The sequence below is a fragment of the Podarcis muralis genome, chromosome 13, assembly GCF_964188315.1.
Source record: "Podarcis muralis chromosome 13, rPodMur119.hap1.1, whole genome shotgun sequence".
NCBI classification, from domain to species: domain Eukaryota; kingdom Metazoa; phylum Chordata; class Lepidosauria; order Squamata; family Lacertidae; genus Podarcis; species Podarcis muralis.
This window is the reverse complement of record NC_135667.1, coordinates 26,191,573-26,207,123: the sequence shown is the minus strand read 5'-3', so window position 1 is coordinate 26,207,123 and position 15,551 is coordinate 26,191,573. Positions and strand designations below refer to the sequence as shown.

The 15,551-nt window shown below is 39.8% G+C and overlaps 4 protein-coding genes across 4 annotated transcripts; all 4 read left to right on the top strand.

The window, feature by feature from the left end:
* The first annotated feature begins 128 nt into the window (after positions 1–128).
* LOC114581507 (olfactory receptor 5V1-like) lies at positions 129–1,061 on the top strand. Its single transcript, XM_028701696.2, has one exon. The coding sequence runs from the start codon at positions 129–131 to the stop codon at positions 1,059–1,061; it is 933 nt and encodes a 310-aa protein (XP_028557529.2).
* A 5,654-nt stretch (positions 1,062–6,715) lies between these two features.
* On the top strand, positions 6,716–7,651 carry LOC114581510 (olfactory receptor 5V1-like). Its single transcript, XM_028701699.2, has one exon. The coding sequence runs from the start codon at positions 6,719–6,721 to the stop codon at positions 7,649–7,651; it is 933 nt and encodes a 310-aa protein (XP_028557532.2). The 5' UTR covers positions 6,716–6,718.
* Positions 7,652–9,886: 2,235 nt separating this feature from the next.
* LOC114582172 (olfactory receptor 6F1-like) lies at positions 9,887–10,905 on the top strand. The gene has a single exon (XM_028702968.2). The coding sequence runs from the start codon at positions 9,901–9,903 to the stop codon at positions 10,903–10,905; it is 1,005 nt and encodes a 334-aa protein (XP_028558801.2). The 5' UTR covers positions 9,887–9,900.
* A 2,445-nt stretch (positions 10,906–13,350) lies between these two features.
* Positions 13,351–14,328, top strand: LOC114582173 (olfactory receptor 6B1-like). Its single transcript, XM_028702969.2, has one exon. The coding sequence runs from the start codon at positions 13,366–13,368 to the stop codon at positions 14,326–14,328; it is 963 nt and encodes a 320-aa protein (XP_028558802.2). The 5' UTR covers positions 13,351–13,365.
* The last annotated feature ends 1,223 nt before the right edge of the window (positions 14,329–15,551 follow it).

Here is a 15,551-nt window from a genome sequence, read left to right as displayed (position 1 = left end):
AAAAGGAAAGAAAAAAAAGTTGTGTGCATTTGTATAATCTGTGTTCAACCTGTGTGCATGACTTTTGTTTATGGCAACATGACACTTATAAGTTTCCCCTTATTTCTAAAACAGAAAATCCTAAAACAATGGCCAATGAAACAGCACTGACCGAATTTCTCATCTTGGGCTTCTCTGGTCTTCAGGAGCTGCAGCTGTTGCTCTTCTCATTCTTTCTTATCACATACATCTGCACTCTGGTGGGGAACATCTCCATCATTACCATTGCCTGCCTGGACCCTCAGCTTCACACACCCATGTACTTCTTTCTAGGGAACCTCTCTTTTCTGGATATCTGTTATACCAGCACCAATGTCCCTCAGATGCTGGTCCACCTTCTCTCAGAGAAAAAGAGCATCCCATATGCCTGTTGTATAACTCAGCTTTATTTCTTTGTCTCATTTGTGGGTACCGAGTGCATCCTGCTGGCTGCCATGGCCTATGACCGCTTTGTAGCTATATGCCATCCTTTGCACTATACAGCCACCATGAAGAAAGGGTTTTGTCTCCAGTTATCTGGAGCCTGTTGGGCAAGTGGTTTTCTCAACTCAGCTGTGCACACCTACTTTACCTTCCAACTACCTTTCTGTGGGGTAAATCAGCTCAATTATTTCTTTTGTGATATCCCTCCCCTTCTGAAGATTTCTTGTGGAGACACTTCCCTCAATGAGATCATTCTTCTTGTCATTGGGGTCTTCATAGGATGGACCCCATTTGTCTGCATTGTCCTCTCTTATGTCTACATCATCTCCACTATCTTGAAGATACGCTCCACTGAAGGAAGGCTCAAAGCCTTCTCTACCTGTGCCTCACACCTGACCATTGTCCTCTTGTATTACGGGAGTGCCATCTTCACCTATGTCCGTCCAATTTCCACCTACTCTTTAGACAAAGACAGAATCATTTCTGTCATTTACAGCATTGTCACACCCATGCTGAATCCTTTGATCTATACCTTGAGAAACAAAGTTATTAAGGGTGCACTGAAAAAGATATTTATGGGGAAGCTATATTTGAAATGAAAGAATAGTTGCATGTTATCTTAGATGATGATGATGATTAACTTCTTCAGTTGGTTGGGGTATGGTGCTGATAACACCAAGGTTGAAGGTTTCATCCCCATATGGGACAGCTGCATATTCCTGCATTGAAGTGGGTTGGAGTCAATTATCCCAAGGCTCCCTTCCAACTCTACTGTTCCATGATTATTTGATTCTATTAACATTTCATCTTCACCTATTTATTGTTTGGGATTAACGTAAAACAAAAGTAAGTTGGGCAATGACTGAATTACCACAGTGGCATTTTAGTATCATGAAATTAAACATGCTTTCATTGGTCTTTCTCTTTTTTCTATCTGGTTTATGTGTATGTGTGTGAGAGAGGGAGACATTTTGTGAGAGTAAGGCCTGAGTTTTAATTCTAATATCATTTTATTTTTGAAACTCAACTGTACGATCTTTAATTCTCAAACCTGAAATGGAGTAACTAATTTATTTATTTTTGCCATATTCATATTTCTTCCAGTACAGGCAGCTATAGATAGCTACAGATCTGGTTGGATTGGCCCACAGCACATTCACAAATCCTGTGGTGTATGGCTTTTGCTTCACAATGTGCTTTCCTACAGGATCTTCTTGCTTTACAGATCCTACACAGATACTCCACCTTTTAAAAAGGAAGGTTTAGAAATTATTTTTTAAGAATTAGCCCTCTCCAGATTGTTTTGGGGACAGATGCATAGCTCGATGTGTGGCCCTTGGGATGGCTCGAGGCAACTAATACTGATTGGGGGGGAGAGATTGGGGCCCCAGAGCAAATTGGTGGTGTGTCCTTGCACAGCTCTAGTAAAAATGTGAATAAAATAGGCAAATTGCATACCAAAATGCGGACATTAGGAGAGATGTGCAGCAAAATGATGGCCAATTTTCCTGAAGACTTTTTTTAAATGGAGGTGGGGGGAGAGAAGGCCAATGTGAAGAAAGATGGCTGCTTGAAACTGTCATTCCAGAGAAGCACCAGAATACTATCTCCCTGAACTGGTAGCTATGGTCCACAGCTCCCCTACTGTGATGTGATGTGATTGTACAGAGGGAATGTCAGTGAACCCAAACATAAACTGAATGACCTCTCCTGTTTCTTTTTCAAGCCATAGGAGAAAGATAGGTCTAATGAGGGCTTGTAATGAGACCAGGCCACACCACGCATGGCTCCTACCTTGACAAACTCTGGTAAAGCTTTAAGGAACAGAGATCTTAATCTCAGGGACTTGTTCACTTCCCATATAAGACATTGTTAAGGAAACATGGGAATATATGGCCCGAACAGCTGGTGGATATCTCACAGAGACAGCTGGAATTGAGCCTTGAATGCAATAAGCAAATTCATCATTCACAATGTGACAACATGGAGATCAGGGAGAAACTGAAAGAGGCTGAAAACTCTGAGTGCAGACAGAAGCTTTACTTGTGTAGATTTCAAAAAGAGGTGAAGCCAGATCTAACTTCCTTCATTGTCACTTGGTTCAAGACACTAATTCCTGGCATCCACTTTAATTGTTTTTAATATTGTTTTTAATGCTGTAACCCACAATGGGACCTTAGGGTGAAGGGCAATTAATAAGTACGGTGGTACCTCGGGTTAAGTACTTAATTCGTTCCGGAGGTCCGTTCTTAACCTGAAACTGTTCTTAACCTGAAGCACCACTTTAGCTAATGGGGCCTCCTACTGCCGCTATGCCGCCGGAGCCCAATTTCTGTTCTTATCCTGAAGCAAATTTCTTAACCTGAAGCACTATTTCTGAGTTAGCAGAGTGTGTAACCTGAAGTGTATGTAACCTGAAGCGTATGTAACCCGAGGTACCACTGTATAACAAAAATAATAATGATGATGATGATTTGGAACATATTCACAGCATGGTTGACTCCAATCTCAGAGAAGGAGTGCCCACACATGATGTGGTATTGTGTTTTGCCTGTATTGTGCTTTGCTTGTTACAGGAAAGAAAAAAGAAACTCCACAACTAACAGGATAGTTCACATGACAACTAGCTATCTGTGGTTCTAAGAAACCCTTAGAAAATGCCATGATCTGAAACCATTTATGGAAAGTTACAAGATGTGGGAATCCAATACCAGTGGGTTTTTCCCTTTCAGCTAGTTGTCATGAGAAGCCTGATGCAACTCAATATCGCTAACAGATGTGAGGCTACTGATCTATTGACAGCATTACATCTTGAATTATGTCCAGAGGCAGTGCACGATGATCCATGAGTAGACAGAGAAGAAGATGCAGGAGAAATCATAGACACCAGATGGGAAGAAGTCTCTGCTTCAAACACACACACAGAGGTTTGGATCCTCACCCCACTCCTGCAAAAATAAGCGAAATAAAATAAACAGTTACATTCCAGGCCCCCGCAGCATAAGTGAAATCATATGAAGTGGGGAGCACCTTCTAAACACCCTTTAAACACCCTGTCTGCCAACCTCTCTTCAATCCATACAAAAATGATGTACCCCAAAATATCCATAACTAGAACTGAAGCTCTAGGGCCAGCAGGGGGCTAGAGGACATGCGGGAGAGTGGCTGCTGCTGTTAGGCAAAGAGGTTGAGCAGCATGAACAAAGCCCCACTGTGCCTCTGGTCACTTTGGGGCTTACTCCGCCCCCACTGATGTCCTCTTCAGACTCTGTGGAGGGCCTCCTTGTGAGCCACAAGGACTCTCCAGCTCCCTCTCAGTATTTCTGGGTTTGAATTTAATTATTTACTGGCATATATTGAGAACTCTTTAGGCTATAGTCTTCAGTTGCAATTAAGGGCACTGTGGGCTGCCTGGCAACGTTGCAGCAGAAATTAATTGGGGAATAAGTCTCACATGGTTTCTGAATATATTTATATGTGCATGTGTGAGATAATGTACTGGGGTAAGTGTGTGATACCTGCAGATATTTACCATCCAATATGCAATTGAATTAGCTATTTGAAGTGACCAATTTTTCCTTTGATATTTCAATGCACAGTGAGTACAAAATAATACTTCATTTCCAGTGAAAAGTACCTACCAGCTGTAAAAATCAGTGTGATTCTTTATAGCATGAATTGTAACTTTATTGACTTCAAAATTTACTCCAAGTACAGATTTGTACTGCATGTTCCACTAGAAGGGAATCTGGTCCAGAATTTTGCTGGGTGTTTGGTCCTTGAGCTCTGATGTTATCTACAATCACCTGAATTGTGGTAGTTTTGTGTTTTAAGAACATGTGTTCCTAGGTATGTCTCAGTGTGTCCTTCCATTATATACACAACTGACTTGATTAAGATGTTCATGCTAGAAGAAAATAACTGACAGAAAATTGTTTAGGATCTGAATGTTAGTGTATAGAACACACACACACACACACACACACACACACACACACACATTGTTAAGCTTATCTCTTGTAATGCATGCCATGTTAAGACACAAAAGAAACAATAAAAAGGTTACAGCTTTTTAGCTTTGCAGATTCAAAGTTAGAAATAGGGAGGCCAGTAGCAGAACATACATAAACGCAGGAGGTGTTGTTTGCCTGAGAGATTCAAGTTATGTGTGGGGGTTTTAAAAACCTGGAAGCTACATTATAAGAAAAGTTTGGGTTGTTTTGGGTAGCAAGCTGTGCAGGGCTGGGACACAGTATCTTAGAAATCTGAAGGGTCAAACCAGATGTTTGCTGAATGCAGAGCACATTATTAGGCTATTTGTGTTTTCTTAATGGATTAGATGCATAGGGTAACAATGTGTATTGTGAATGCAGAGCATGGGTAGGGAAGACTGACCTCTTCACTTCCCCATCATGCTCAGAATGGAGATAGCCTCCTCATCCTGTGTGGTTTGGATGATGGGGACTCCCTCACCCCATTAAGGCTCCTAGCAATGGGGAGCAATCTCGATTCCAACTGCAGCAGAGGAGTGAAGGAGAAGAGTTTGGATTTGATGTCCCACTTTATCACTACCCTAAGGAGACTCAAAATGGCTAACATTCTCCTTTCCCTTCATTCCCCACAACAAACACTCTGTGAAGTGAGTGAGGCTGAGAGACTTCAGAGAAGTGTGACTAGCCCAAGGTCACCCAGCAGCTGCATGCAGAGGAGTGGAGACACGAACCCGGTTCACCAGATTACAAGACTACCGCTTTTAATCACTACACCATGGTGGCTCTCCACTCCCTTCCCTCCATGCTTCTTCCCTTGTAAGCATGGTCTTCCACTAGAGATGGGGAGAAATTCAATTCAGGTCTCATTTAAATGCAGACTTACTTCATTCACACTTCCTAAAACAATATGAGAGCTAGAGAACAACCATCCTTTGAAATGTATACTTTTCCGAATTTTGCAATGTGGTTTTCCATCTAAGTAACATGTAGAAAAATGTACACACTATTATGCATAAAAATGTATATGCAGTGGTACCTTGGGTTACAGACACTTCAGGTTACAGACGCTTCAGGTTACAGACTCCGCTAACCCAGAAATAGTACCTCGCGTTAAGAACTTTGCTTCAGGATGAGAACAGAAATTGTGTGGCGGTGGCGTGGCAGCAGCGGGAGGCCTCATTACCTAAAGTGGTACCTCAGGTTAAGAACAGTTTCAGGTTAACAACAGACCTCCAGAATGAATTAAGTTCTTAACCCAAGGTACCACTGTTTAGCCAGTAAATATTATTCAAATAATATGATATATTATGGAAAATTGCTTTGCCAAAATGTGTGTATTAGACATAATTGCAAACAGATTTGTTTACATTCAGATAAATTCACACAGATATGCTGATTAATTTTCATGAGGATTTTAAAAAATTAAAGTATTGGCAAACTGATCTGGAAAAGTGGAGAACTGAACCTTATACAGTGGTACCTCGGATTATGTACTTAATTCATTCCGGAGGTCCGTTCTTAACCTGAAACTGTTCTTAACCTGAAGCACTTTAGCTAATGGGGCCTCCTGCAGCTGCCGCGCCGCGGGAGCACGATTTCTGTTCTCATCCTGAAGCAAAGTTCTTAACCCGAGGTACTATTTCTGGGTTAGCGGAGTCGGTAACCTGAAGTGTATGTAACCTGAAGCCTATGTAACCTGAGGTACCACTGTATTGGAAAATTGAAAAACTGAGAGACATAAAACAAGATATGAAACTGGATGCTACATATTAAGCTAATGTCTAATGCGGCCCCAACGCTCAACGTCTTCTAGACATTGCATCAAGTTTTTCTATTTTACTTTCCATCATGTTGCTTAGGATCTATTATGGGTGCCACTCCTACCACAAAAATCAATTTAGCAAACACCTAAGTTTTAGTGTGGCAACATTCACACTTTGGAACATGCTTGCTGTGGAAATGGGGATGATGTGAATCTACTAAGGATTTCAAATAAGCTTTTTTGTTGGCCATTGGTTCATGCTGGCTTTACAGATGGATCTAGTGTATTTTTACTCATTTATCCTTGCGTTTCCTTTGAATTCCTTTTTTTGTGCAGTCACAATATATTCAAATGGTGTGTAGTTTATTGTTTTAACAAATGAATAAAAAGTTGTGCGCATTTACAGAATTTCTGATCAGTCTCTGTTCTTGGCTTCTTCTTATGGTGGCAGGACACTTATCAGATTTTTTTTCTCATTTCCCAAACAGAGAACACCAAAACAATGATCAATGAAACAGCACTGACTGAATTTCTCATCTTGGGCTTCTCTGGTCTTCAGGAGTTGCAACTGTTGCTCTTCTCATTCTTTCTTATCACATACATCTGCACTCTGGTGGGGAACATCTCCATCATTACCATTGCCTGCCTGGACCCTCAGCTTCACACACCCATGTACTTCTTTCTAGGGAACCTCTCTTTTCTGGATATCTGTTATACCAGCACCAATGTCCCTCAGATGCTGGTCCACCTTCTCTCAGAGAAAAAGAGCATCCCATATGCCAGTTGTATAACTCAGCTTTATTTCTTTGCCTCATTTGTGGGTACTGAGTGCATCCTGCTGGCTGCCATGGCCTATGACCGCTTTGTAGCTATATGCCATCCTTTGCACTATGCAGCCACCATGAAGAAAGGGTTTTGTCTCCAGTTATCCGGAGCCTGTTGGGCAAGTGGTTTTCTCAACTCAGCTGTGCACACCTACTTTACCTTCCAACTACCTTTCTGTGGGGTAAATCAGCTCAATTATTTCTTTTGTGATATCCCTCCCCTTCTGAAGATTTCTTGTGGAGACACTTCCCTCAATGAGATCATTCTTCTTGTCATTGGGGTCTTCATAGGATGGACCCCATTTGTCTGCATTGTCCTCTCTTATGTCTACATCATCTCCACTATCTTGAAGATACGCTCCACTGAAGGAAGGCTCAAAGCCTTCTCTACCTGTGCCTCACACCTGACCATTGTCCTCTTATATTATGGGAGTTCCATCTTCACCTACGTCCGTCCAATTTCCACCTACTCTTTAGACAAAGACAGAATCATTTCTGTCATTTACAGCATTGTCACACCCATGCTGAATCCTTTGATTTATACCTTGAGAAACAAAGATATTAAGGGTGCACTGAAAAAGATATTTATGAGGAAGCTGTATTTGAAATGAAAAATGTGTTGTATTTTATTTTAGGTTTGTTTTTTTACTTGAACATTTAGCATTCACCCATTGCTTGTGATTAAAGTAAGCAAGAATAAGAAAAACAGTGACTATGAATTATCACAGTGACATATCATTAACATTGTTTAAAACAGCCAAAATCTCTAGTTCTGCTTTCATTTATGTTTCTTTATTATATTTTGTTGCAATGGCCACATTTTCATTCTAATGTTGTTTTTACTTTTGAAACTCAACTCCCAGATCTCACATGATCACACTGATCAACCTTTATTGGTGCAACTAATCTGTTTATTTATGCCATATTTTCCTTTCCTCTAACAAACTCTAGTCAGAGTTCATGGTTCTTCACATGCACAAATAGTGTCTTATACAAACAGTGCAACTAGTAACCAACACTTCATTTGTCAATGGTCAATGGTCAAGAAATATTGCAAACTATCTTTCTTATTTTAAAAATTTGACATCTTTGCTCTCCCATAAGTTGGCACCCCTGGTTCCTATACCGGAAATAATGGAAGTAATCAGCTTATTATATGAACATGTGCCTAACAAACAATTTCCTGGGAACACATTGTGTTTGGAAAGCAGGGTCTGTGTGCATAATTACATCTGAATTAACAAGCATAAGATTGTGCTTCATGATTAGGGTTTTAAAGTGAATAAATGTAAACATGATTACATTATTATTATTGCATAGTTAGGATTCCCATTAGTATACAACACTTTGGTTTTCTGGAACCTTGTTCAGAAGACACATAATTAATCACTGGAGACGTTAAGTTCTAGGATATATTTTCTTAAGCAAAAACAAGATGAAATATTGGGGGGAGGGATTAACGTTCATAAATAAATGCCTCATTGCTGAGATGTATATCATATATGAAGGAAATGGATATAGAACTTCTGTCATGCATGCGTTGAAAATTAAAAAGGCATAGTACATTGCTTTATTTGAAAGAAAAATCACACAGAGAGATACAGGAAGACGATTCAATACATCATGCATAAAGAAAAACAACTCTAAAAAAAACAGACTCAGGTAGGCAGCCGTGTTGGTCTGTCGTAGTCATAATAGATAACAAGATGAATTTTTTTAAAAAAATATATATTAAAAGATGATCCAAAAAGAACTCCCTTAAGAGAATAAAGTCTTTTAAGGAAGTCTTTAAAAGAATCTTTCCCAATTCTTTTTTTTAATAATTCATGTAGCACCTTAAAATCCCTTGCCCTTCCCTGTGAAACCAACTGCCATCTTTAACTGTCATCAACAGTTACAAGGTTGTAGCAACCTCTGCTTCAGAGTATCTGAAGAAGTGTGTATACACACAAAAGCTCATACCTAGAAATCTTATACTTAGTTGGTTTTTAAGGTGCTACTGGAATTATTTTTTAAAAAAACTTTTTTTGAAAGATTATTTTAAAGACTGTCTTAAAACAAAAACACTTCATTCTTTTTAGATCATCTTTTAATATATATTTTTTAATCTTTCATCTTGTTATTTATTTCAAAAAAACAAATGATACTCCATATTCTCCCTGGCCATTCAACAAAACAAGATATTGCTAAACCAGTGAGAAATGATTCTTGACAGGAATACATTAAGTTTACAAATGAAACTAATCATGACAAAATTTCAAAGAAATACAGGGGCATGTTGTTAATGTTTGATGCAACATTAAAATTACATATTCTCTGGATCCCCCTCCTCCATGCAACAATGTTCAGCAGTAGAAAATGATTGTCCTCGAGAGCTCTGGGTAAGTGCTGTCCTAGAACTGTAAATGCCAGCTAACATTTGAATCGGGGGGGGGGGGGGGGCAAAGCCTTCTTGGTAGGCATGGAACTCCCTGATGATACAATTCTCTTTCTCCCTCTCTCCTCTTTTAGATAGGCCCTGAAGGTATTTCATCTGTGTTTAACTAGGGATAATTGTTGGTACTGTAAGTTTTTCATTGACTGGGAATTATATATTTGATTGGGTTAATATTAAATGACTATATCACTTTTATCTTATTTAGATTATAATAGTGATTTTTTTTCTTTCTCTCTTGGTTTCGACAAATGCATTTTATGTCACTTTGGGAAGATGTTTTTATTAGGAAAGGTAACATGGAAATCTCTTCCATAAAAAATAAAATAAAATGACACCAGTGCTACGTGTGGTGCTTGATGTCTTGATATCTAATAATTCACTAATTTGTATTAGGGTCTTTTACCCCTTCTTCAGACATACAATATGGAAAAAAGAGAAGAGGGAAATCAAACCATCATCACAGAATTAATTCTTCGGGGATTTGGGGATTTTCAAGATCTACGGATTGTCATCTTCATCTTGTTTCTAACTATATACATCCTTACAATGACTGGAAACATCCTCATTGTTGGATTAGTTGTGACAAACCACAGCCTCCACACTCCCATGTACTTTTTTCTGGCAAACCTGTCTTGCTTGGAGACCTTCTACAGTTCAACCATCTTGCCCAAGGTCCTTGTCAGTTCCCTGACTGCAGAGAGAGCCATTTCCATCCCTGGCTGCATTGCACAATTCTATTTCTTTACTGCTCTGGTAGTTACTGAATGTGGTCTCCTAGCTATGATGTCTTATGACAGGTATGTAGCAATATGTAAACCTCTGCATTATGGAACTCATATGACAGCTAAGCGATGTGTTCTCATGGCAGCTGGCTGTTGGATTACAGGTTTTTTGGCAATGTCAGTAATGATGTATCTGATGACAAGGTTGACATTTTGTGGTCCCAATGAAATAGAACATTTCTTCTGTGACTTTACCCCTGTGGCAAAAATCGCTTGCAGTGAATCTCAGAAATTTGAACTAATGGGTTTCATATTCTCAACCATTTTCACCGTGCCTACATTTTTATTGACTCTGACCTCATACACATTTATCGTAACCACTATCCTGAGAATCCCATCTGCTACTGGAAGGAAAAAGGCCTTCTCTACATGCTCATCTCACCTTTTTGTAGTGACAATTTATTATGGCACCTTAATCATAGTCTATGTGCTGCCCAATAATGAAAATATGAGAAAGCTAAACAAAGTCTTCTCTGTTTTTTACACCATTCTTACTCCTATGGTCAATCCACTGATATACAGTCTCAGGAATAGGGAAGTGAAAGTGTGCCTTAGGAAATCTGTTGGTAAACTGACTAATGGCATATGGTCAAAGGAAATTCAAGGAACTGTTTTTAGTTTGGGATGGAATCCTAAATCACCCTAGATTCATTTCCCTCACTTCAAGTTGACTCCAATTTCCCAGTATTGCAATATTCTCAGCTTAATTGTGCTTCGAGCCCCAAAACTCATCCCCCATGGAAATAAAGACACAGTGGAGACAGAATTTAGTTTAAATGTTGATGGGCAAATTTTGGCCACAACTTTATTAAAATACACAAATGTGACTGGTATTGGTTTAGGCATTGGTATCAAACTATATTTGGCTCCTGCCCAACCCTGCAGGAAGCCTCCGAAGGGCAAACAACCAGCAGGGGGAGCTCCAGCAATGTATATAGACTGGTGCTCACCCCTGGGGTTCCCAGGGGTCCTGGCATGGCCCTACCCCCTCTCCGGGCTTCAGACAAGATCCAGACCCCCGGATTCCTTTAACAGAATACGCTACTCATTGGAGGGGCAGGTGATGGCTGCACCTCCCCTCCCCACATTCCCTTAAACCAATGCCTAACTGCCAAACCTTACAAAGTTGTGACGATTGCTAAGAGGTAGGCAAAAACCAAGTGGCCACAGCCAATCTGCCACATTGGAAAAAATTCCTACCCAGCCCGCATTCCAAAACAGGCGACCAAACGAAGTCCAAAGCAAGGTCAAACACAACCTAATTAACAGGTGGGTGGGTGTTTGGCAGTGTGAAGCAAAAGGAGGTCCCTACGTCGTGCTGCCAAATAAATACCCCCCAACCCCTAACCTTGCCATGCTTCTGATTGGCTAAAAGCCATTGGCATAACTGTGGCACCACTGGCTTGGAGCGGGGCAAGCCCTGCCCACAAGCCGGTTAGGGAAGAGTTTCAGTACCAAGCACAACATGGCCCCCTCTGTTAGGAGGATCCAACTTATCATGTTCATTTTGAAGCATAAGTAACAGTGAGATGTGATGAAAACATCCATGATTGATGGAAATCTATTGACAAGCTCACTGACAGCATAATGCCCCAGAATCTAAAGAACTATTTAAGTTTAGAGTAGAAATTAATGCTTACTGGTGGAAGATAGTGAAGTCTTTAAAGGGTTTATTCCCAATTTAACTGCTGATCCAATTTGCCTGATGTCCCAGAGAAACATCTATTGTCTAAATCTTTCTCTGGGACATCAGGCAAATTGGATCAGCAGTTAAATTGGAAATAAACCCTTTCACCTGGAGGATTTTCATGTTCTTTACCATACAGAGAGACCCATCTGTTTTCCATACTGGGGGAAAACATGGGAAAACTGACATGATTTTACCAGCAGAGTAGATAGCACTGGGGCAGGGCTGTTTGAGGAAAAGAAACTAAGGGAGTTTTAAGCTTGTTTTCTGATGCAGTATGGTCCTGATTCAGTTCAGCACCTTCTCCTGTACCTTCTTTAAAGAAAGAGGAATGTTGTGAGATCAAATTGTGGTTATCTTGTATCACATTTACTTGAGACCTCAGATTCAGAAATCAAGTACAAAATACAGTAGTGTCATATCTTTGTCCATATTAGGAAACAGGGAACTAACAAGATCTTCTTTTCAGTATCCCAGAATATCAACTTCCTTTCTGAACAGCAGCTTGGACAGATGTCCCCCTCTACACACGCCTTTCTGAATGTCATCTACTTGACATGACAAGCCACTGAAAAGGTGTGAGCATATGTCATCACACATGTCCAAGCACTATTATGTTTGAATCTTTTTTAGCATAGATATAAATAAACTTGCCTGACAAGTTTAGATAGTCCATTGTACTAATTACCACACACCTGATTTCATTAACCCTTTTCACTTTGTTACATTGAGCAACAAGCAAACTTTTCCAGTTTCCATCTTAGTCTTCTGATGCCTTTTCTAAAGACTAGCATGCTTAACAAGCAAACCCAACTCTTTGTTAATTGGGGGGTAAATGTGCCAGAATTTCCTAGCAGACTGGGACTATTTTGTCAAATTTTAATGACCTAATCATCAACTTTACTTTTGAATATGACCCCAGGTGATTTAGTTACTCATTTAAATGAGACATAAGAGACACACATCACCAGGGGAAATTACTTTAGACATTACATACACAAAAACAAGTAGAAGGTGTAGATGACATTGGTCCTCGGAATATAATGTCTTCTTACCATGAGGTTTCATCTGTATAAATGAAATGGATGCAGAAGACAAACTTCTACCATTTATGCAATGAAGGCAGGAGAGGAGCAGTACAATACTTTACAGGAAAGCAAAAGCAAAGAATAAGACAGATTATCAGATACAGGAAGCATGATGATGAAGAAAAGGTTCTCCATATTCAGCATTTTAAGTTTATCACTCAACAGAATAAGATATATGTAAACTAAGAAATAATTGTCATGAAGGTGAGAAAAAAGATAATGCACACCAAATGCATGACTGAAGAAAGGAAGTGCACATACAATACATGACAATATAAGTCACTGATATTAAATGAAGGGGAAAAAGAACCGCTGCTGCTAGATACAAAGGATGACAATGGCAGAATGGAGAAATCAAACCATCATCACAGAATTGATTCTCCAGGGATTTGGGGATTTTCAAGACCTACAGATTGTCCTCTTCATCTTGTTTCTAACTATATACATCCTTACAATGACTGGAAACATCCTCATTGTTGGATTAGTTGTGATAAACAACAACCTCCACACTCCTATGTACTTTTTCCTTGCTAACCTGTCTTGCTTGGAGACCTTCTACAGTTCAACCATCTTGCCCAAGGTCCTTGTCAGTTCCCTGACTGCAGAGAGAGCCATTTCCATCCCTGGCTGCATTGCACAATTCTATTTCTTTACTGCTCTGGTAGTTACTGAATGTGGTCTCCTAGCTATGATGTCTTATGACAGGTATGTAGCAATATGTAAACCTCTGCATTATGGAACTCATATGACAGCTAAGCGATGTGTTCTCATGGCAGCTGGCTGTTGGATTACAGGTTTTTTGGCAATGTCAGTAATGATGTATCTGATGACAAGGTTGACATTTTGTGGTCCCAATGAAATAGAACATTTCTTCTGTGACTTTACCCCCATAACAAGTATCGCTTGCAGTGAAACTCAAACATTAGAACTGATGTGCTTCATATTCTCAACCATTTTCACCTTGCCACCATTCTCATTGACTGTGACCTCATACACATTTATCATCATCACCATCCTGAGAATCCCATCTGCCACTGGAAGGCAAAAAGCCTTCTCCACTTGCTCATCTCACCTTGTTGTAGTTACAATTTATTATGGGACCCTAATCTTAGTTTATGTGTTGCCCAAGAGGGAAAATATGAGAAAGCTAAACAAAGTCTTCTCTGTTTTTTACACCATCCTAACACCTCTGGCCAATCCCCTGATATACAGTCTCAGGAACAAGGAAGTGAAAGAGTCTCTTAAGAAATCTATTGGAAAGCTGCATAAGATCATAGGGAATCAAAGGCACTAATTTTGGATTAGGGGAGAAATTGGTGACTTTATCTTATGGATACTGAAGCCTTTATATACTGTCTAAATCTCTTTCTTTCTCTTGTCATACATATAGTGATGGGACAGAAGAAATTATACTATTTTTCTTGTGTCATTCATTATCACCATTCATGATCTGCTGAATTCTACCTGCTGTAGCTTGGAGCTAGGTGCGTACACTGTAGTTTATTGAGTGTTGAAAGGGACACAGCTAAGGACCACCTGAAGCCACATGAACCTTTTTGCCTGCCAATAAAAGCAATCCCAGTGCTTATGAGTGCTTATTGTGATGTCAGCTGGTTCGAAGACTCTTCTTTGTTGTGAAATCTTGGAGGTGTTCTGGGAGGTTTTGTGGCTCTGGGTGAAAGTTGGAAGAGGGTTGTCGAGTGGGGCGGTGTGCCACAGGAGAATGAATTGATATTTGTTTGTATTTATTAGTAATTTGTGTTATTGATTTTATTTGGTGTTTTGAAGATATTTTTGTTGTTTATGTTTGCTTTATAGAACTTGGATATATATTAATATATAAAGTGGTATATAAATGGTCTAAACAATAAATAAATGATAATAAATTCCAGATCAACCCTATTGTGTCCAATTGCACCTTTCTACTGAAAGAAAACGTTTTTAAAAACAGAATGGGGAGGGAGCAGATTTTCAGAAATTTACTGTACCTTTCACTGCACACTTCACCCCCTCTAAATCTGCTGCAAAGGCACCATGCAGAGGGGAGGATGGAGGGGTGAAAATTACCTCCTCATCCCACTGATTGAGTCCTCTTTCTCAGAAAATGGTCAGCATTGCTTTGTTGTTGTTGTTGGTAGTACTCAGCATTGCAACAGTTGCATGCTTGCTGTTGCTTGTTTGTATTGCATCAGTTTCACATTGTGACCACTCTGATGCCCTTCACAACTGGAAACCTCCAATTTCTAGCCACATGAAGTCAAGTGTGAATATTGGAGATATTTTCTTTGCATCAGGAAACATAGAATTTATTCTTTGAGACTATCATCACCCCCAAATTTTCATAGTAATATTTATTTTACTGAAAGCAATATTCATTTGCAAGGCCTTCCCTAGGCAGAATAATTTGAGAAAGGGACACGGGTGGCGCTGTGAATTAAACCACAGAGCCTAGGACTTGCATATCAGAAGGTCGGCGGTTCGAATCCCCGTGACGGGGTGAGCTCCCTTTGCTCGGTC